Source organism: Amyelois transitella, chromosome 16 (genome assembly GCF_032362555.1).
Source record: "Amyelois transitella isolate CPQ chromosome 16, ilAmyTran1.1, whole genome shotgun sequence".
Classification (NCBI taxonomy): domain Eukaryota; kingdom Metazoa; phylum Arthropoda; class Insecta; order Lepidoptera; family Pyralidae; genus Amyelois; species Amyelois transitella.
In genome coordinates, this window is record NC_083519.1 from 3,372,283 (window position 1) to 3,395,109 (window position 22,827).

The window sequence follows — 22,827 nt, forward strand, 5'->3', positions numbered from 1 at the left end:
AAGCTGCATGGTGAACGTTGATAGAAGGCCCAACCGAGGCGTGTGCGCGCGCTTTTATAGAGCTTCCGAGCTGTAGAGGCCCCTCTCGGAAGCTCTATAAAATAGAACGAAGCGGCACGACGACACACAACATTATTCGCCGGTATCACGAAATAAAATGGGTCGGTCTTGGAGTACTGTTACTCTTTTAGTTTAGGGTATCTCTTAACCTGACCTGTCTTTCGTTTTATCAGAGCTCTTCAATATTTTCCACTTTTCACATCCCCGTTTAATTTTTTTACATGCTGTCTAGGAACAACTTAGGTCCACAGACCTGAGTGGGAATATGATATTAAGGAAAGAAAACAAAGTTTTCAAGTTCACTTTTATTGTAATTTGGAAAACTGCTTTAATATAACGTGATGTATCTATGAGTTAATGAGATGCAAGGCAAATCTTTTGAACAATTATCATACAATAACATTTTTAAAGCCGCAGGAGATACATAAAAATCCAAAAATAATTTGTATAGCATTCTCTCAACAAGTTTAATTATGCAGTGGCATACGAGTATTTATCATATACCTACATACCTTTTTCTCGTATGTTGTAAAATACTGGAATTCAACCTTACACTGGGAATAGTACCATAGTAATAAGACATTACCGTAAATTTTTAATGTCACAAGTTATTTAATATCTAAAGAAATATTCGTAAATTATCTATAAGTAGAACATCAAACCTATAAGAATATACTATTAGACGGAATATATAAATACCTATTTTCTATGTCACGAGTTAGTGTACATTAGCTGTGTTGCCTCTGCCTTCATCTAAAACGTACATACCTATTCTCAAAACCACCCTACTTTTAAACATTTAAAAATTTCCCACTTTCAAATGCCATCAACTGCGATCTCTACCGTGATATGATAAAACGCTATTAAAATACTCTAATATCAAAATGCAAATACATTATACCAATCACTGGTATAAAGTCAAACTAATAAAAATTAAGGAGAATGCATTGTTTACAGATGCTTGTAATTCAAATGCTCGTTTATAACTGATGAAAAAGTAGATAAGTAAGTAGAGTGCCAGATTAGTGATTCCATTCTTCTTGTATTTCTGCATTCAATATTTTCGTTAAATAACGCTTACTACTCAATCAACATTGATATCACTAAGCATACAACTACCATTCTCAAGTTGTAAACATCCATGTCCTGAAGTGCAACCAAATCTTTTCAAAGATATTAAGGTTTATCTGTGTTAATGTTTTGTTTTAAAGTTCAAGTTGCGTTTAGGAAATTTTCTATGTGTCGAATTTTCATTTTTCGCACGGCATTGTTCGCGACGGCGCATGCGCCGGAAATACCAGCCTGCAGTGTTCGGACTCACTTCACCAAACAACTCAGTTTGTAATTTCTTCCTCGCTTCCATTCGAATTACCGCCCTGTTATCGTACCAGTTGGCGCCTTTAATATGTTTCTCAGGTACCTTTTCGGTACCAATATCGACGACTCCGGACTTTTTGTTTTCTGGATTCCTGGATAATTTAGAAATATTATCACTTTCTGTATTTTCATTTACCCTATTTTTATCAATGTTAATATATACTATCTCTGGATCCTGTGAAGTTACTGAAAAGTCATCATAATCTTTCATATATCCGCCCTTCATTTCCCACTGCTCATATTTATTTCTCCTTTTCTGCTTTTTATGTGACTTTTGGCGATCATTTTTCTTTTTTTCTTGTCTGTTTTTGTGCCCAGTGTATCTATCATCCTTTTTTATTTCTTCCTCACTTAGATTTTGCTCAGAAACTGTTTCAATACTTCTTTTTACTTTACGCTTTTGAACTCTTTCTTTGAATTCTTTTTCATCATATTTGCTTACATTATGTTTCTCAGTTTTTTTGTGTTTATTATTAGATTGGAGTGAGTCAGCATAACTGACCTTTGTTGCCGGGGAAAGTTCAATAACATCTGGCTTGCCGAGAACATTTGTATTGTCAGTTACTGGGAGTTCTGATGCATTTGTCTCAATATAAGGCAGTTCTGTAATTGTTTCTAGGGGAATTTCCAAATTGTCTCTTAAAACTTTCTCAACTTTTTCTTTTACATGCTTATTTTTACTGTTCAATTGTTTTTCATGTTTCAAGCGTTTAGTTATTTCCTCATCCAGCCAACTCTTGTTTTGTTCATACACTAGAGCCAATCTGTTCACATCAGCCAGAAATTCTCTTTCATATTCAGGCTGTACCAAATGGGAATTTTGGTTATTATCATCATGTTCTACACATTTTGTATACTTATCAACATTTTTATTATTCAATGATGCTTCAAATACTTTCTTGCACTTGTTCTGTTTGGAGTGCAATTTATCCAAGCCTGTTTTTCTCTGTTGCATTTGTATATTGTTTAACAATGTCAATTCTTTCAATTTGCTACGTAAGTAAGCATTTTCTTCTTGTAACTTGTAAAGGTTGGACAATATTTTGTTAACTGAGGGAGCAGCTTGGAAATTGCATTCATTTTTGGCACCCCACATGTGACCGATGGCTACCCCAGCAGCTGTGATAACACTGCCCAAAACAATTATGTTTAGTACCATACTCAGCCTCTTATTTCTTCTGTGTACATAAGTTCTATGTTTGCCACTGCTGTCTCCCAGAAAATCGTCCTCATTTCTCATAGATTGCTGATCTATGTTATTAGGAGTTGTGGATAAATGACTTGTGGGAATGAACTGGCTATTCTCTTGTTCTGGACGGTCTTCCTCGAGCAGACACCTGTGTGAGCTCACTTCGCAAGGGAACGGCGATTCCGGTTCGCTGTCGCTAATTATCGATATACCATCGGTGTCGTCATCTTTTTCGCAGTTCGAATCTGTAGCATCACTGAAATAAAAATATACGTAGTAACGGTCGCCCGATCGCATTAAAGTGAAAATTTCAGAAACTACATACTAGATACACGTTTTTCAAACTTTCATCACATTTACAAGATGTTATTTACTAATTACCCGATAAAATCTCTTTTTATTCAGCACTTTGTTTGCTGGTATAATGCACCCAGAAATATACTTAAACCAGTGCTAATGACTTGCTAAACTGTTTAGATTCAATGTCCCATTTTACATACTACTTACAAAACATAGCTTTCTGACATAATTTATGTAATATAGAGTTGTTAAAACCATATTTTTAAACAGGCTCTTATCTTGTAATGATGGTGTTACAAGTTTGCACAAGGCAAGGCTGGAAGTTTGTAAACATTGTAGTAAAATTAGGACAGTTTCGGAAGTGCCTGCTGCCAATGACATTCAAGGTTGCTTGGCAAAACTAGGTAAAATAGGATTTTTTTAAAGGTAACTTTTCAGTTTTTTTTTTTTATATCCTATTTTCCTTATGTTAATTTCACAACAATACATATTTCGTAGCATTAGCATAGAAAAAATAGACATTATTTTGGCTTGCTCCACTTTAGACCTTATCTTACTTAATGTCGCTACAGATTATAGGCATGCCAATAATGAAAAACTGGTGAAACGGAAGGCCAAAGTAAATGAAGAAAAGTTGGTAAGTGGAAACCAGGCAAGCGTAGCCCCGATATTACTTGGGAGCTGATGGGAATATAATGAAGCCGAAGTATATATTGAAGTAGTACTCACCCTGAAGCTGGTACGACATCTGGTGCATTTTCATTCGGTTTCGAGTCCTCATCAGTGTACGTTGGAGAAGCTTCTAACAATGTCCAACTCTCCCCAGAGTCTGAATCACTATGTTCCGCGGTAGAAGCGTCCATTTGAATTACTATGAGAAAAAAGTAGGTACTGTATTAATATTAGCAGATAGGTGCCTACTTACTGCGCACAATTGCCTTTACTTACCTTACCCTTGCGTAGGTATACACAAAAAATTTGGATTCAAAAGCCCTATACGGATATCGGTTACATAAAAAAATTATTTCCAAAAAATAAATTTAGGATAGGTACATATTTTTAATATTTTGTTTTTAAAATTAGTAAGATCAAGACAACGTCGGTCGAACAAGCGATTTTGTTTTGTTTTTCGCCTTGATTTGATTATTTTTAATATGATTATGAGTGAGTGGAAAATCATTGAATGAAGGAAATGGAAAATCTTGCCAATAGTCTATACCGAAAAGGCGCCAAATTGGTCTCAAAAAAATTATAATAATTGGATCAATACTATCTTCATAACCGATGAGCAACTTTTTATTTTATTTTTCCTCCCCTATTCTGATTTAACGAATCCATGAAAAGCTCCTTGAAGTCTACGAATATCATTATTTAAAAAAAGTTAGAAAGTCAACTTGGGCACGCAAGTTGATTTTCTAATCTGGCAAAATAATAAATTTCTAATTTTGCAAAGGTTCAAAATTTGGCATTGACATAGCGAACAATTTGCTACATTTGTGATAAAAGCGCTTAAAGTTGGCAACACTTCAGAATTGACATCTTGCGATTAATGAATGAATTACTAAAATGTTGTCAGCTGTTAGGTCTAAGACTATTTGGGTAGAAAACAAAAATTCAAGTGAGAAAATCATACTTTGATCTATTTTTGTCAACTGTACAGATGCTAAATAAGAAATATGCGTGTATTTGTAAGTAAATAACGAAATAAAAATTTATGACCAATTTTTTTCCCTTTCCAAACGTTTGAAATATTAAAAGTTACCGAAATAAGGGTATGAATTTCCAAAATTAAGTACCGTACGTATGTACACGATTCGTGTTGATAGCTTTAGCCCCTTCAGTTTCAATTCAAGTGGGGTATCACATAAAAAGGCACATAAACCGCACTATATATAATGTAAACATCCATACATATTCTATCATTACATTCAGTCTTTTTCACACTGTTTGCTCTGTCTACCCCGCAAGGGATAAATACGTGACCATATGTATGTATGTGATGTATACTGTCCTTAATAGTTTGGTACTTTCTCGATAACTGTAAGAATATCCAATTGCGCACACGAAACCATTTATTTTATTTCGCCTAAGCAATAGGTATTAAAGTAATCTAAGTAAAAAAAATAACTCATTAGTGAAACATATTATTTATTATTAAATTTCATAGCACATTTATAAGTAGTTTATGTTACTTAGGTAGAGTTTATGTTCTACAGAATACTCAAAGGTCACGTTAACCCGTCTCTGAACTGAAATCGGTAGAACTTAGTAATGCAATGAGGTCTTTTGAAAGCAATTGTTCCCTTGGTCACCTTTTACGACATCCGCACTAAAAAGCCATGGCAAAAAAAATCTTTTAAAGGTTCATAATGTTTCCGCAACAAATGCACAATGAATTTGGAAAGTTTTGCCAAGAATATCTTGATTCCAGGCCAACTTGGAAAAAAAATTTGAGCAGAATAAAATAGTGCCGTGTGGTTCCCGGCACCAATACAAAAAAGAATAGGACCACTCCATCTCTTTCCCATAGATGTCGTAAAAGGCGACTAAGGGATAGGCTTACAAACTTGAGATTCTTTTTTTAGGCGATAGGCTAGCAACTTGTCACTATTCGAATCTCAATTCTATCTTAAAGCCAAATAGCTGAACGTGGCCTATCAGTCCGCTCAGGACTGTTGGCTCTGTCTACCCCGCAAGGGATATAGACGTGATTATATGTATGTATGTATAATAAAAATAAAAATAAAATTTTAGTTGCTTATTTGCTTTTACTGGAATTTTATACATTAAATTGTTTATCACACGTAAAATAGAATGTCAATGAGTATTTAATGCCAGAAGTTACCCTTTCAATATAATATCGGTTTTCGCTCCCACTTGTAAACATACTAAGACGACTTTTCCGAGGCTCGATAGTTTTATTTGCTTTTTTATCAACAAAAACGAAGCGACCTCCTCTGAAATCTTTATCATAATCACCCAAGTAGAGTACAGCTGTGTAGTGAAAAGATTTGTGGAGATCCTGGAAATAAAGTGTTATTTAAAATATGTTAATGGAAATACCTACAAGGTTAACTGACCGGTTTTCATTTTTACAAATGCAAATTATATGTATGAAAATAATTGAGTGATTTAACGCCACCTAAAATAGAATACAGGTTTTTTCGCAAATTTTTATGAAAACCTTAGTTTTTACTGGGATAAAAAGTGCCCTTTGTACCTCCCAGACTATTTATTCAAGATTATTTGTTCAGTACATAATGCGAAGAGAGAAAACAAACCAACTTATATTTGCGTTTATAATTTGGATATTGGTATTAATTGGGATAAGTACCTCTTTGGTACATCATTGTTGATAATTAGATACAATTTAAAGTTTGTGCGACTAAGGAAAATGCTAATAAATTTGGGATTCTTCTTGTAGGCGATGGGCTAGCAACCTTTCACTATTTGAATCACAATAGGCATGATGACAAATTTTTGTTTTGATATTAATTAATTTTGTTTCACAACAACTAAACCATTGATCAAATAATCACATCAATCTGAGTCATCATCATTAAACTGATATGCACAACAACTAGATATGACGAAGTACATAAAACATTATTTGGGATAGTCCATAACGCCTCTAATAAAACGCTACATAAGTTTAATTGGTCATTATAATTATGTTGGTACGTGTGAATGTGCACGGGCCCATGGGGTTCTGGTCATTTGGGGGGCGTTCATGGGAAAGAAGCCAACATGAAGTACTTTGGTACCTTTTGTTACAGCTGTGTTGTTTGCTACAGCTGCCAAACTATTAATAGGGAGGGATTTACTTAGTCTGGGTCAAGGGGGTGGGGTGCTAGTAGACCAGATACTGGTCTATGTAGTATGATACGGACATTTGCCTTGAGTCTGTACTTGAAGATATTGCCAACAAATCGATATGGAGTATCTATGTAAGACAAACAAAATGTGATTTTTAGAATTTTATTATTTTTATATGTTTGTACTTGCATTACGCCAAAACTATTGTTCTGATTTGAATGCGGTTTTCTCAGATATGTTAGGCTTACTTAATACAAGTTAAAAACTTGTATATACAAAAAAAAATTCACCCTGCTTGTCCAAAGGGTTTTGCATTAAAACCAACAGTGAATTTTTACATTGAACGAAGTCATGGTTAGCTAGTAGTATAGTATCCAAAAAAAATAGTACTTGTAAAAATTAAGGTACATAAGCTAATAGTATCATAGAAATATACCATACTTACATTATCAGTACGGGGATCCCAATAATTATTAAAAGTTGTTGAGGTCTTTTTATGAGAAATTGGTTTGATTGCAGAGAGTAAAGCTGGACGAGCCATATAAATTTTACTTGGTTCAACTCCAAAATGATGTACTATAGCATATTTAATTTTCTCTTTCGTTATCTAAAAGGTAAATAACAATAAAGTTGACATACATACTTGATAATGTCATAGTTATTAATGTAACCACTATAATAAATATTTTGTCTTACCTGATAAACATTTAGATTGTTTGAAAATTCAACAGTGGTGATTCCTTCGGTAGAGCTTTTGAGTTGTAATTCTTTCTGTGCTATTGTTAACAATTCTTCAGTTTCTCTGATTGATATAACTTTGTCAGTTACAAATCTTTTACATTCTTTGGGGAAACATCCTTCATATTTGTCTACATCCTTAAGGTATTCTGAGGAGCATTCAAGTATTTCGCCTTTTCCCACTAATATATCAGTTTGGCGAGCAAATATTTTTATTTTTTCTTCTTTAGTTGAAAAATAAACTACAATCAATAGTGAGGAAATAACTACCATTCGAGAAAACACTCTAAGAGATAAGTTTTTTTTACAAGATCTGAAAAACATATTTAATGATTTATTTTAAGTAATGCATACTTATAATAACGTCTTCTAAATCTTTTTTAAATAATCTTTAGAAGAAACAAAAAATTATTTTTTTTATTTTACATACTGTTTTTGGATTTCCAAATATAGTAATTTTTCACCGGAAGTTTTTATGTGATAAGAAGTTAAAATTACGAAGATACTTACGGTTGGCCAGGGTCTCTTATAATTTTATCATTTTCTACTAGCTGTTCTTTATTTTTCTCTGATAGATCGTTTCCGTCACGTATATTTCTTTTTTTAATTTCTTGCATTTCTCTTCCTTTTCATACAATTATAAATACAGCTCTGAGTTGGTTGTGTGGTAGGGACTATTCCCTGTAATCTGTAGTAAACCTAATTATTAATATGAAATGTTTTGTACTTCACCAATGTGTGTATTTTTTGTTGATCATTTTCTTTGCCAATCATATCATGCATTACCAACGTAGCTACCTAATTTGAATAAATATTTCAAAAGAAAATTTATTGTTTAGAATTTTTATATTTTTATTAAAAAACAAAAAAAATATGTGTAATTTTTTTTCTATTTGATTTTGATTCTTAGATTATGCAATAAATTTTAAGTTTGTTGAATTACAGTCTAAAGTTTGGTTGGAGGTTTGACTTTGGGAGCAAAGAAATTAATTTTTTTTAGGAAGTTGTTGTTACCTACCTACAATATATATCTTAACATTGAATATGGTTGGTGTGAAACCAATTAGCGATTGGAAATATATCTTAATTATCACAATTATTTCAACCTTTTGGAATTCCCCTATAATTTCGACTAAAAAACTTCTAAGGTAGAAATTATTGATAGTAACCTAGTAACACTAAAATTAAAAAAGAAAAAGAAAATAATACACGGCTGTTGTATTGTATGTCGACTTCGTTTGCGAAAAACAATTTATATTCTGAATATCTTCTCAAAATTTTCTGTTACATCTTGTTTCAATAATTACAGTTCTTGTGAATGCTTGTCGCAAACCAAAAAATTGCACCTGCATTAAGCAACAATATTTATCGCCATGTATTTTGATGAGGAAGATATCTTTGACGATGAGAGTTATTTCAATCCAGAAATATATAGACTCGTCACACGAGAATTTTGTACGTAATTAGCTTTCTATTTACTTCTTAATTTTTTGAGTAACAATATATGGTAATGGTTTTTTTATAATTGGGTATTTTTTTTCTAGATCCAAATATTGAAAGCCTGTCGTTGGGTAAAAGCGCTGTCCCCACTCACACAGAAGATGGCATTCCGATTCGGAAATTGTATGTGTCTAATTTACCGCCAAAGGTAAATAAATAAGTTTTTTCCTCAAATATTATATTCAAGTCGAGTAATGTTGTATGTTTATAAGTTTAACCTCAATCTACCCACATTTTTGGTACTATGTTTTTCGAGGCCCTAAATAAGGGCTCGTGTAACATACCGCCTACTTCGTACCTCGGTTGTACCGACTTGGACAGACTTTAAGTGATTAAAAACAGTGCAGCATGTGGATGAACAATGAAGAATCTACAAAGTTGTCAGCTGCTATCACCGATAGAGGTGTTCGTTATATAAGGTAGCAGAATAAAAATTTACTAATATAAATTTTTATTAATCAATTGAAATAAAAGCTGACTAATACTTTAGTACAAAAATATTTTTGAATATACATGAGAACAGCGCCATTTATCATAAGCTTACCAAAACTAGTAACTATGATTTTAATGGTGTTTAAATTAAATTAATATGGACATCTGAAATCAGCCACAATATGGACGCTTGTGGGGGCGTAGTGCGGTGTCCCTGCTCGAGCGGTAGCTACTTGTCTGCTTCACCCTTCAAATACCTAAATGTTTGCTATAAGGGCGCATTTAGATCTATTATAACCATATTCAAAATTCAAGGAATAAACGATTATTATTTTTATTATTAAGAAATTTCTTTAAAATTGATACACTCTTTACTTTAATCTATGTATCTATTATTTTTTTGCTTTGTTTACCTGTGTTTTGCACTGGTTGTTAAATTTAATTGACCTTTTGCTTCAGACAACTCGTGTGGAGCTCTTTGGAGTGTTTGTGCAATATGGATTCATCAAGAACTGTTGGATAAGAATGGCTGAGATGGGACACCGACCTCATGCACCAGCCTATGCATTTGTCACTTATACCAATCCAGCTGATGCATACAAGTAAGCTCTTTCCTGCCAATATATAAATATGTACCTAGTTAGTTAGTAAGCTATATCCAATAATATAAATGCGAAAGTTTGTGAGTATGTCAGTATAGATATTTGTTACTCTTTCACGCTAAAACGACTGAATTGATGAGATTTTTAGATATGTTTGACCAAAATCAGTTGAACCGTTTATAAGATGTGGGAGTTGAAAGTGGTGGACCCAATGTCGGAATATACTCGAGTTCAGCCCACTGACAGAGAATATTGATAATTAAATCGAGATTGTTCTTAGTTATTAAGATGTTTATCCCGGTGCAAAACAGAGATGTTTTACAAGTGTGCCTGTGTATGTCTGTCTATCTGTGTGTATGTGAGTTCACTCAAAGAGAATATCGACGGATTGATGACATATTAAAGAGTGTTCTACGAAGCTTTCGATAAGAATATATGATATATAATACGTCGCCGTCGATTTGGAGGACCGCTACAAACCTAGAAAATTACAAACTACACTAAGTATTTGTAATTTTTCAGGTTTGTAGCGTCTCTCAACGCGAAGTATTTCTTAAAAATCATTACATACTTTAGCTAAGGTATCTCGAGATTGAGTTTTTTTTTATTATTTTTTTCTATTTAAAGGGATCTTAAACTTGTGCCGGGGATATTTTTTAATTTAAAATATTTATGTTCTTCAATTTTTACCAGATTATTACTTGTATATTGCATTTCAAAATTAATAAAATCCCTATACAACAAACGTACTTATTTTTAAACAATATTTTAGTTTATTTTAATAAACAGGTAGACACGTGAATATTAAAATAAATATTTAAGTAACAAACCTGATGATGGTACGGAACTCTACGTGCCCGGGTCCGATTCGCACTTGGCCTGTCTTGGTTAATCACGAACAGCTAGAATTTGAATCAACTCGATTTTGTATGTATAATAATTTAATTTGTTAACCTTTTTGACATATTTGTCAGAGCACTGACAGCCCCAAGTTATGAAAAGATGCTCCGAGGTCGCAATCTGAAGGTGTTACCGGCTGATAGTTGGCACCAACCTTTGGAGGATGCAGATGGGAAAGTTATATGGAGGACACGTGAACGACATGAAAATGATCGGAAAAATTGTGAACACAATATTGATCAAGGTATGTCTATCTCTTAATTATGAATTTCACTGTAAAGCCAATTAAATTAACTGTTAATCAACTAAATATAACCTTTTAATCTTGGGACTTTTATCTCTGTCGAGCCAGTAAGATAGAACTATGTTAAAACTGAACTTGTGTTACGAGATAATAACTCAACAATACCATATTTTATAATAAATACTTATATCGATAAACATCCAAGACACTACCACACACTACCGCTGCGCCACCGAGGCCATCAAATTTATTTTGACAGCCTCTTTGGCGCAGCGGTAGTTTTTTGCCAGGTCATTCTTAATTTGATCAAGGTATACGTTCGTCTAGGCCTTAACTCCTACCTTTCAGTCCACACTTTCCTTGTTTATTTGCTTAGTCTATTCATCCATTCCACATGATCTGATCTACATATATGTATATAAGTATATAAGTATTTATTATATTTATAATATCGTTAAGTGTGTAACTTGTAACACAAGTCTCAAACTTACTTTGAGGCTAACTCAATCTGTGTAAGTTGTCCTGTATATATTTATTTATTTATATTTTTTCTTTAATTACAGTTGTACCTGAAACTTCATTGAACAATGGGGAAGCATCAAATTCAGAAATTAAAGATTCTAAGGTAATTTATATAATTAACTAAAATATATTACTAACTATACTTGTGGAGAACGGGTGGAGTATACTTGAGCTAACAAGGTTAATAATTTGACTTTTAAAGGTTTGTGAATAATACATAAAAACCATATTTGATAGCTGAATATTTGACATGGTTAATAAAGGCCATGGTTAAAATTTTTTTATGAATTCGAGTATTAACTGTGTAATATCCATTCAAATCGGATAAGTGAAGCGACGACGGGTTGATTTCGTCTGCCAGACACTATTAACTAGATGGCGTTACGGTCTGTTGTATTTTTTTAAGGTCAGTGTGCGCTCGTGCTCGTGCGCTGGAGCTTTGTGCTATTCTTTAAAAGATGGCGCGACCTGTTCTATTGGGAAATTTATTTTTGTCGCGTTCAGTCGCTTTATTTTTTTTTTATATGAAACATTATTTGAGACTCCATTGACTTTATTTGGAACTACTGTCAATATTAATAATGAGAATTTACAATATTGTCTGGTAAATTCTCGGTTGCAGGCCTGGACTGTATAGAAAATAGTCTCATCCAATACAACTTATCTGACCGTTACAAAATTTTCGCATTTCGTAACCTAAATTATGTTGGGGGTTAAATATGGAATTGTTGTATATTGTCTCCTGTGTCACCGCAGCAGAGGCGGCTTGCACTTGCACGAGCAGCCTCTGCTGGTCTAACACTGGTCACGGCCATACAACAGGACATGTCTAATGATGGATTTATAGACATGCCCCTTCAACTCACTGGTATTCTGGGGTCAGAAATGATACCCACTTACTTACCCTACTTTGCTCAAGTCGCTGAAGATGTCACTGGGGCTAACTCGCCAGGAGAAAGAAGAAATACTGTCGTTTTTTGCAAATCCAACGGGAGCAGTTAGTTCTTTTCTGCAATGAAAAGATACTTTGTGTACTTTACAGGTATATGTATAATTGAGTAGGTAAACAAAGTGTGAAGCAAACTTACAAAGAAAATATTCTTATTTATGCTTAACGCAATCTCATTTATTATCGGATGTGGAATAAGCTGAACGTAGCCTTCGAATCTTTTTAAGATAATCAGTCACTCCGTGAGGGATAACATACATACATATAATCACGTCTTTATACCTTGCGGGGTAAATAGAGCCAACAGTCATGATTGCCACATTCAGTTGTTTGGCTTAATGATAGAATTGAGATTCAAATATTGATAGGTTGCTGGCCTATCACCGAAAAGAAAAATCCTAAGTTTATAAGCCTATCCCTGAAGTAAATGAAAGATAAAGACGTGGTATATATGTATGACATCTACTTCAACCTTAATACCAGTTACAGGCTCACCACTTACCTGGATGGAGAGGAGCCTAGGATGCACCTCTTGACCATGTATGTGGGATACGATATACATACGTAGCAAATATGTTTTCAGGTTGCAGAGTCCGCCACTGAAGAAGAACCAAGCTATAACATACTTGATATACTCAACAGTGATTGCCTAAACTACATCTTATCATTTGTACCCATAAGTAACATTATCCGGTCGGAACGGGTCAGCAAACGGTGGCAGTGTATGGTGCAGGAATATCTTGAGAGTAAGTAAATAAATTGTGTTTGTCGGTCAGCGTTAGTGTATTGTACGAATATTTTCACTTAATTTACGTATGTACGAATATTTTCACTTTATTTACGTAATATAATAGATACTTTAAATTTGATTTTTTCTCTCCTTTTTTCTTCTTCTGTCTTGTGTAGTGAATAACTGGTGACCCCGACGTGATGAAGAGGCGACCGGTGGGGCTTTGGCAGTCGTTAGTCGCCATCACAGACTGCCTAAGCCCCACTTCACTGACATTTTATCCTAACTAACAAACCATGGCAACCGTTGCTACGGCGTAGGTACATAAAGAAGGTTACCTACATAATATGTATGTATTAATTAATTATTAATTATGTGCCGTGTGGTTCCCAGCACCATTACAAAAAAAGAATAGGACTACTCCATCTCTTTCCCATGGATGTCGTAAAAGGCGACTAAGGGATAGGCTTATAAACTTGGGATTCCTTTTTAGGCGATGGGCTAGCAACCTGTCACTATTTGAATCTCAATTCTATCATTAAGCCAAATAGCTGAACGTGGCCATTCAGTCTTTTCAAGACTGTTGGCTCTGTCTGCCCCGCAAGGGATATAGACGTGACCATATATAACATACATACATACATAAAATCACGCCTCTTTCCCGGAGGGGTAGGCAGAGACTACCTCTTTCCACTTGCCACGATCTCTGCATACTTCTTTCGCTTCGTCCACATTCATAACTCTCTTCATACAAGCTCGGCGGTTTCGGGTACTTTTGACCTGACCCTTTACCAGGACGTCCTTAATTTGATCAAGATACGTTCGTCTAGGTCTTCCCACTCCGACCTTTCCCTCCACACTCTCCTTGTATATCTGCTTAGTCAACCTGCTTTCATTCATTCTCTCCACATGACCGAACCATCTTAACATACCCTTTTCTATTCCTGTAACTACATCTTCTTTCACATCACAACATTCCCTTATCACGCTGTTCCTTATCCTGTCACTCAATTTCACACCCATCATACTCCTTAACGCTCTCATTTCCACTGCATTTATTCTGCTTTCATGCTTCTTTTGCCATACCCAACTTTCACTCCCATACATTAATGTCGGGACCAACACGCCCCTGTGCACAGCCAGTCGAGCCTTTTTGGATAGTTTCTGACTGCTCATAAAGGCATGCAAAGCTCCATTCACCATGTTCCCCGCGTTCACTCTCCTTTCAATATCACTATCATACTTGCCATCTGATGTAAACTTTGATCCTAGATATACAAACTCTTTCACTTGCTCCACTTTTTCTCCTCCAATCAAAATATTACATGCTGTCATTTCTTTCTCCATTTCAAAAACCAGTGTTTTAGTTTTACTTACGTTCACTTTCATTCCTTTCTCTTTTAAAGCTTCATGCATACAGTTTACCATCTCCTGTAACTCCTCCGCTGATGACGCCAGTATAACCTGATCGTCGGCATAGAGCAGACATTTGACGAGTAACTCATTCATCCTTAATCCACTTTTAGACTCTTTCAAATCTGTCAAACAGCTATCCATAAATAGGTTGAACAGCCACGGTGACGCAACACATCCTTGCCTAACGCCTTTCTCAATCTTAAACCACTCAGTGTGCGCTCCGTTTATCCTGACACAAGCACTCGAATCCTCATATAAGGATTTCAGTGCTCGTATTAAGAGACTGCTCACCCCATGCATAGAAAGTGCTGACCACAATTCATTCCTCTCAACTCTGTCATATATAAATGTATATATATATTAATTGAAGGTACCCGCCTGTACAAAACGTCGTGGTGGCAGGAGCAGCCGCAGCGGCTGACGACGGCGGTGCTGCGCCACATCCTGGCGCGCGTGGGCGCGTCCCTCACGCGGCTCTACATCGACCACCCGTGGAGCGCGCTCAACGACCGCACGGCGCACACCGTCGGCAAGTTCTGTCCGAACCTCGAGGAGCTTAAGGTGGGTGATGGGGGGTAACATATACATACAGACACATGTACGCGGTGATGATGCTATCAATATCATTCCATTTATACATAATATAAAACTGCAAAAAAATTAGTACATTTTTTTTTTGGTGCTGGCAACCACTATTATGATTAATTCGTTATCAGTTTTGATCTTTGTGCCTAAGGACTTTTATGCTTATCAAAATTATGGTAAAATTCATTAGCCTTCATTAGCCTAAACTATAATTATGCTTGATAAAAATATGCCTAACTTGTTATGCTAAATTAAATTAGGATAACTAAGTTATGCGAAAAAAGAGATCCCGTAACGAGTTGCCCGACGCCGTCCGAGACCGGAACGCCACACCAAGATTTATAACACATCCGCTCTGGTCTGATAAGAGCAGACGAGAGAGTGTGGCGCTCAACCCGCGGAAGCCCAAAATGGACTCCGCCCACCGATCGGCACGCGTAGGCCTCAGAAGGGACCTCGCTTCTGCGGGACATTAGCCGACAACCAACAAGACCCCGTCTTCCAGAGATTTATTTGCCTGTTGCCCAAACGGGTGTACCGTCTCGTGTCTCTGGTCGGCCCACCGCTGTCACCGGATTTGAATTAATCTATAAAAGCAAAGCTTTCCAGAGACAGCACACTGAAGTAGGTTTCTCTGAATCAACTTTTGGAGTCGGTGCCCGCTATAGATAAATTATACCGAAACAATTACTTACAAATTTGTGTCAATTATTGATAAATTCCATACAAATTACCTACTTTATGTTGTGGCTCGCAGCGGGCACCTGCTCTGGAAACAAGCTAGTTGACTTTTTTTTTGTTCAAAATGCTCCTTAATAGTTCATATTTGTTATTTTTTACCTAAAAATATATTATAATAACATTTTAAAATACATTATAAAGTCTCAAAAATTCATAAGACATTATTTTTTAAAAAACGAACGTTTGCGATCTCTAGTAATAAGTAGTGCCCTTGTACTAAATTTCTCTTTTAGTTTAAGTTATAAATATTGTATATATATTATATATACAGAAGTTAAATAATTAAAGCTTAATACAATAGGAAATATTCATTTAATATATAAAATTCATTATGAGTCAACCCACTAATGGCCTAGGTAGGACTTTAGTGTCAACTATTTTTAGATTTTACTGTTTCTTGATGTCGGTTCTAATTTTTTTTTTGTGTGATTCTTATATACAGTCAGACATACTTTTTTTTTGTTAAAAGTTTCTTTTCGCAGCGTGATGTCATTAGCAAATTGCAATATGCGTTGTTATCATCGTTTACTACTCTTTACATACATACATATTGTCACATCTATATCCCTTGCGGGGTAGACAGAGCCAACAGTCTTGAATAGACTGATGGCCAAGTTCAGCTGTTTGGCTAAATGATAGAATTGAGATTCAATAGTGACGGGTTGCTAGCCCATCTACTACTACTCTATAACTTAAAAAATATTAATTAAGATGTATTTTTATTAAGGTTTATTTCTTATTTCATGATTAAAATCAACAGGTGTCGTAGGAAATCGCACTTACTAAAATCTCCTCAGAATAATTATTAATCAGTGCCGTGTGGTTCCCGGCACCATTACAAAAAAGAATAGGACCACTCCATCTCTTTCCCATGGATGTCGTAAAAGGCGACTTAGGGATAGGCTTATAAACTTAGGATTCCTCTTTTAGGCGAAGGGCTAGCAACCTGCCACTATTTGAATCTCAGTTCTATCATTAAGCCAAATAGCTGAACGTGGCCATTAAGTCTTTTCAAGACTGTTGGCTCTGTCTACCCCGCAAGGGATATAGACGTGACCATATGTATGTATTGTATGTATGTATGTTTAATTATTAATTTTAAATGACGTCACGTGGTCGGGAAACAACTGGAATTTCTGTTGTATATTAATTGTTTTTTAAAATTTAATTACAGATTGTGAGCATGCACACCAAGAATTGGAATCCTTTAATTTATGGCTGCAAAAAATTGAAAAGTCTCACATTTGTGAGTTGTAATAAGGTACGTCATTTTTAATAACCTTTTGCATCCTTTCTGTTTATCCTCTTATTATTACAATTATATTTATCCGATAGGAAACTAGAGTACGTACTCTAGTGTCTAAATGCGTGGAAGCAAAATTCCTTAATTTGTCTTTGCCCTTTCTGCATATTTGTTACGAAAGAAATACTTCAAATAATACCTATATGTGAAATTTTAAATCTAGCGGTTTGGACTGTGCGTTGCAATTACAATTAGTCAGGCTGTGTTGGGTTTAATATTATTTTATATATAAAATTCTCGTGTCACAATGTTCGTTCCCATACTCCGCCGTAACGGCTTGACCGATACTCATGAAATTTAGTGAGCATATTCAGTAGGTCTGAGAATCGGCCAACATCTATTTTTAATACCCCTTAGTGATAAGGGTTGTCCACCCTTAACATTTTTTTAACATACATACATATGGTCACGTCTATCCCTTGCGGGGTAGACAGAGCCAACAGTCTTAAAAAGACTGAATGGCCACCAGCTATTAAGCTTAATTATAGAATTGAGATTCAAATAGTGACAGATTGCTAACCCATCGCCTTTTACAACATTCATTGGAAAAAGATGGAGTGGAGCTATTAATTTTTGTATTGGTGCCGGGAACCACACGCCATTTTTTTTTAACTAGAAATTACTTAAAAGTTATTTATATGGCAAGATGCCAACCAGTCCGAAGTCATACGTCAGTTAAAAAAAAATTAATGACTATTATTGGATTGAATAGTTGTATTATATTCAGAATTACATACATATTTAGAAAAACTACGAATACCCCTTAACATATAAAATCCATAAAAAATCCCATCCTACTCATTTACCCCTAAATTTGGGGGAAAAGCCCTAAGTTGGCAACCGTGCCCGATGTGCGCCTATGTTTGTTGTATTGTGGACTCGATCGATTCGTCGATCGATCGATTTTCTTATCTACTCACTCTGCCTATACCTGTTTCATCTGCGGTAAACATTAAAGATTGAAAAAAAGTAATGTTCAGCTATTCCTAGCCCTGTCATAAATATTTTCCATGGAATGATTTAAAGTTTTAAAGTAGAAAATACAGTTGGTCGTCTTTTACTCGTAAACTTATTAAGTCAACATAGGTGTGACAGGTTTTCTTATAATTTAGTGCTATTCTTTTTTGTATTGGTGCCGGGAACCACACGGCATTTTATTGAACTAGAAATTACTTAAAAGTTATTTATATGGCAAAACAACGTTTGCCGGAATAGCTAGTAGGTATTATATAGAACTTACGCGTGGTCTTCTCGAAACCACCCTTAATCTTCTTTTTCTATACTCCATACTATTAGTAATTTATGAATTAAGGCGAAATATACAATACTTTCACATTTTATTATTAATTGGGACGGGATTTTAAATTGAGTTACACAAGAAATAGTGTGATATATTATCCTTGTGCAGGTCGAGCGACTTGCAATTTAGGGTTCAGTAGCTTGCTACAAGAGTATAATAACACTGATTTTGGATTTAAACTTTGATAAGTTATCGGTAATACTTAGTTCTAAATATTTAATTTTCCATGAATGATTAAAGTTTTAAAGTAGAGTTTTTTTCTTGGTGTGATAGGGGTTTTTTTTTAATTAGTTAATATGTGTTACTTTGTGTTTGAATCTCTTACAACAACCATTTCATTAGTATGAGTCATTTCACTACCGGAAATTAGCTATTTAAAATCTATATAACATTAGAATTAGAATTGTATCCAATTTTGAAAATAAATCATTTTATTCTAAAAGCGGTTGTTAGTTTGTATGTTTGAGAGGGGTAATAGCCAAAGATACCAAACTAAATAAAAAAAAATATTCCACCATTAGCTATATATAAATCAATTTCGGATGAAGTAGCTTTCAAAACATATGTTTATAAATTAGTTATTATATATAAATTAGTTTTCAGATGTATAATGTAGTAACAAACTAAGGCCCGGCGCCCATTATCGGCATCGGCAAGGAAAAGAATTTTAGGTGAGAGGCTAATGATGTCGTTACTTTATTAGGATAGATTGCAATGTTCATAACAATGCAATTATTACCGGAAATAAAACAAAAGCATTACATTTGTTAATTTTTATTAAAAATAGTTCTTAAGACTAGATTAGGTAGGTAATAAAAAATATAAACCGTTTAACGTAAATATAACCAATACTCAGTTATAATAAGCACATTTTTGTTACTTATAAAATTTCATCAATATGATTAAAACTAATTTTTAAAGTCTTTTCAAAAGACTCTGTCTACCCTTTAAGGGCTAGAATTGATTATATGTTATGGCTTAAAATAATTTTGAGTGAAATGCTTAACAAAATGCATATTATCATCTAAAAGTGAAGTTGAAAATTAACCTCATTGCATTTATTGTCCATGGGAACAGTTATTTAAATTATTTATATATATAATAACAGCAATTGCACATATTATTCTAGGTTTAGGTCTCATAGTTCCAATTAAAATTAATTACTTTCGTACTACCTAATGTTACCTCTTACAACTTATACAACTTACAAACACAGTGTTCCTTTGTCTTTCGCTTGATTTTCCGGAAGCTCTAAATCTAAATTTAAACTTACATTATAACAATGAAAAAAAAAAATATGCCTAAAAACAGTATTTCACTTTAAATTGAGATCGGGACTATTAACAGTGTATTGTATATACTCGTAATAGAATAAAATATGGTAAACAAGATTATTCCTAGCTATTATATTATACACACTTCATTTCCTCTCACGAGTATAGCTCTTTAAATTACATGTAACTAATATTTACAATACAAGCGGAACAGTCTACACTTTGTGATTCTGTACCAACATAGCTACACAGCAGTTTTATATCAACAATTTGGAAGTAAATGCTAAGGGTTGGTAAAAATAGTCCCAGTGTCCGAATTTTAATTTTAGCTAACATCCTACTATTTGTGACCAAGTCACAGAAAAATTGCTTCACCCTGTCTTTTCTGCTTTCCTCTTCCTCTTCTGCAGCTTTCCCTTTACGTCGTTTCTCTTTTCTTCTTAGAAGATTTGTCCTCATGCTTCCTTGCCTTCTCTTCTTGAGATTGTGGGGCTCGAGCTAGCTCGGGTTCTTATTTAGGAGATGGTCTATGCTTATGTGGTTTTGGTGGAGGATTCTAAAATGTTTCTGTTGGAACATGGATTTCCATTCGTTCAATCACTGCAACTGGTTTTAGATTCACCTCCTCACGCTTATTCTTTTTTTCTTAACTGGACTTTATTAGTAGTAACAGCTGTTGCACTGTGGAGCGATCCAATGAACACAAGTCGATGTTCAATGTGTCAGTAGTAACTTGATACCGTCTAGTTTCTGCTATCAAATTGACCACTCGTTCAAGTTCTTCATTATTTTCGACGTGTCCATGATCTGTTCTTGCAGGTCACGCAGCTGCTCCATGTACTCAGGAGACAGATCCCCAGGTTCAGCATTCTCACCGAGGCTACTGAAAACACCATTTTCTTGGACATTGGTCTCCACTAATGCAGAACCACTACTTTTTCTTTACTAGAGCCTAGAACTAGTAGTAACAGTTGTTGCACTGTGGAGCGATCCAACAAACACAAGTCGACGTCTAATGTGTCAGAAGTAACTTCATACCGTTTAGTTTCTGCTATCAAATTGACCACTCGTTCAAGTTCTTCATTATTATCAATGGTCATGATCCGCTCTTGCAGGTCTCGCAGCTGCTCCATGTACTCAGGAGTCAGATTCCCAGGCTCAGCATCCTCACAGAGGGTACTGGAAACACCATGCAGCACTGTGAAGCGATCCAACACGGCCAAGTCACAGCAAAATGACTCACTGGTTTCAGAACCACTATTCGTATTATGTGGAGCATCTGTGTCTATTTTAGCCATTTTTCTGCTTTCCTCTTCCTCGTCTGCAGCTTTCCTTTTACTTCCTTTGTTTTCTTTCTTAGAAAACTTAAAGCTGGATGCACTACTTGGTCGAGGTTGGCTTGGAGGGGGGCTGGGCGGTTTTCTCACTGGACTGACACATCTTTTTTTCGCCGGCTCCGGCGAAGGTGGCCTGTCACTACTCTTTTTATTGGATTTTTCTTTTGTTGGTCCACGTTTTCCGCTTAGACTTTTGATTTTTTCTGGTTTGGCATCTTTATAGTCAGATTTTGATATTTCTTTCTTATCGAGTTTGGCCACTGTAGCCGTATTTTTCTTTGGCTTTTCTTTATCTTGTTTTACCTTTATTTTTTCTGATCTAGCTTTGTAGCCATGTCTTGACGTTTTACTGACCGTTCGGGGCTTATTATATCTGATTTTATCTATACATTTATTCTCCTGATCTGGGTTTAAGTAGAAGGAGTTATTAGGTACACACATTCCACCTCCTTTCAACAATTTGTTTTTGAATTCATTATTTGGGTTTTGGAATACATATCTGTCTTTGAGAACTCCACTATTGTCCAGAGTCAGGTCATACATAAATGATATCTTCTTGGGTGTTTGTTTATTCTTCAGAAAAATATCAATGGGAATTACGAACCCACCATAACCGGACTCCTTGAGAGAGAATGGTGGTTGTTTGACAACTGAAAAATAAAAATGAAATAGTTAAGAAAAAAAATTCGAATAAGCTTAAAACAAAACGATGCAAGTATAAAATTCATGAACTTAAATTTTTTATTGACAGTTTCAGATAATTAGATCAATGCTTCGAAAGTTATCGCGATACAAACATACATACACACGTATTTAAAAAAATGTATTTTGGTCCTAAATTGATTGAAGAATAATTATAAATGCGAAAGTTTAAAATGAAAAGATTTTGATGAAATTAGGTACACAGGTAGAATATAATCTAGAATAAAATGATAAGTACTTTTTATTCCGAAGTGCCCACGGGAGTGAAGACCCAGGGCGCAGCTAGTGAAAGGTAAAGTTAAAAAAATAAAATAAAATAATCTTACCTCTTTTAGGCTTATGAAAAGAAGTGTGAAGGTTGAACACAACTTTTTCCACAAAGTGACTTATATCGGCACCTTCTTGCCCGCGCACGTAAATTTCCCAATCATGGGTGAATCCTTCGGGCGTTTCCTTAGAGCGCAATGTGGGCACATGACCAATTTCAAAATTCACTTTAACTGCATTCTTTGTTGGTCTGAAAATTAAAGAAAAAGCGTCAGTACAAAACGAACAGTGAACAATGTTCAGAAGGCAACTAACATAGGTATGATATTTATAAAAAGGACATTATGAGGGTTAATCCAAAAAAAAAAACAATTGAAATCGCTTCATCCGTTTGTGAGGTTTGATGACAGACAGACACACAGACCGACAGACAAGTCAAATTTATAACGCGTTCTTTTTCCGTCGGGGGTTAAAAATAGTGAGTAAGTGAAATCGAAAACAATTAAATGAAAAATAAGTACTTACCGGCAAAATGTTACATCT

At 34.9% G+C, this 22,827-nt stretch overlaps 4 protein-coding genes across 4 annotated transcripts in view; 1 reads left to right on the forward strand and 3 right to left on the reverse strand.

The window, feature by feature from the left end:
* LOC106136029 (large ribosomal subunit protein bL34m) overlaps positions 1–22,827 on the reverse strand; it is a 135,731-nt gene that overhangs the window by 22,281 nt on the left and 90,623 nt on the right. The gene's annotated exons all lie outside the window — the stretch shown is intronic.
* LOC106136050 (uncharacterized) lies at positions 351–4,122 on the reverse strand. The gene is made up of 3 exons (XM_013336486.2): positions 3,875–4,122; positions 3,656–3,797; positions 351–2,882 (listed from the first exon to the last, which is right to left on the reverse strand). Exons 2-3 carry the CDS (start codon positions 3,787–3,789, stop codon positions 1,253–1,255), a joined length of 1,764 nt encoding a protein of 587 aa, XP_013191940.2. The 5' UTR covers positions 3,790–3,797; positions 3,875–4,122; the 3' UTR covers positions 351–1,252.
* On the reverse strand, positions 5,666–8,347 carry LOC106136047 (2-oxoglutarate and iron-dependent oxygenase domain-containing protein 3). The gene is made up of 4 exons (XM_013336484.2): positions 7,991–8,347; positions 7,439–7,793; positions 7,188–7,349; positions 5,666–5,948 (listed from the first exon to the last, which is right to left on the reverse strand). Exons 1-4 carry the CDS (start codon positions 8,095–8,097, stop codon positions 5,706–5,708), a joined length of 867 nt encoding a protein of 288 aa, XP_013191938.2. The 5' UTR covers positions 8,098–8,347; the 3' UTR covers positions 5,666–5,705.
* LOC106136049 (putative RNA-binding protein EEED8.10) overlaps positions 8,685–22,827 on the forward strand; it is an 89,079-nt gene continuing 74,936 nt past the window's right edge. Inside the window, exons 1-8 of the mRNA XM_060948440.1 lie at positions 8,685–8,935; positions 9,025–9,128; positions 9,872–10,014; positions 10,989–11,158; positions 11,722–11,783; positions 13,213–13,375; positions 15,146–15,336; positions 17,276–17,362. Of these exons, the coding sequence (XP_060804423.1) occupies positions 8,854–8,935; positions 9,025–9,128; positions 9,872–10,014; positions 10,989–11,158; positions 11,722–11,783; positions 13,213–13,375; positions 15,146–15,336; positions 17,276–17,362 (1,002 nt within the window). The 5' untranslated portion in view covers positions 8,685–8,853. The remainder of the gene's footprint in view (positions 8,936–9,024; positions 9,129–9,871; positions 10,015–10,988; positions 11,159–11,721; positions 11,784–13,212; positions 13,376–15,145; positions 15,337–17,275; positions 17,363–22,827) is intronic.

Coding starts and splice junctions, on each gene's coding strand:
- LOC106136050 (XM_013336486.2), bottom strand. CDS start 3,789: ATGGACGCTTCTACCGCGGAACATAGTGATTCAGACTCTGGGGAGAGT. Junction 2,883..3,655: donor GATGTCGTACCAGCTTCAGG/GTGAGTACTACT, acceptor TTTTTATTTCAG/TGATGCTACAGATTCGAACT.
- LOC106136047 (XM_013336484.2), bottom strand. CDS start 8,097: ATGCAAGAAATTAAAAAAAGAAATATACGTGACGGAAACGATCTATCA. Junction 7,794..7,990: donor ATAAGAGACCCTGGCCAACC/GTAAGTATCTTC, acceptor TATGTTTTTCAG/ATCTTGTAAAAAAAACTTAT. Junction 5,949..7,187: donor GGGATCCCCGTACTGATAAT/GTAAGTATGGTA, acceptor CTTTATTTCCAG/GATCTCCACAAATCTTTTCA.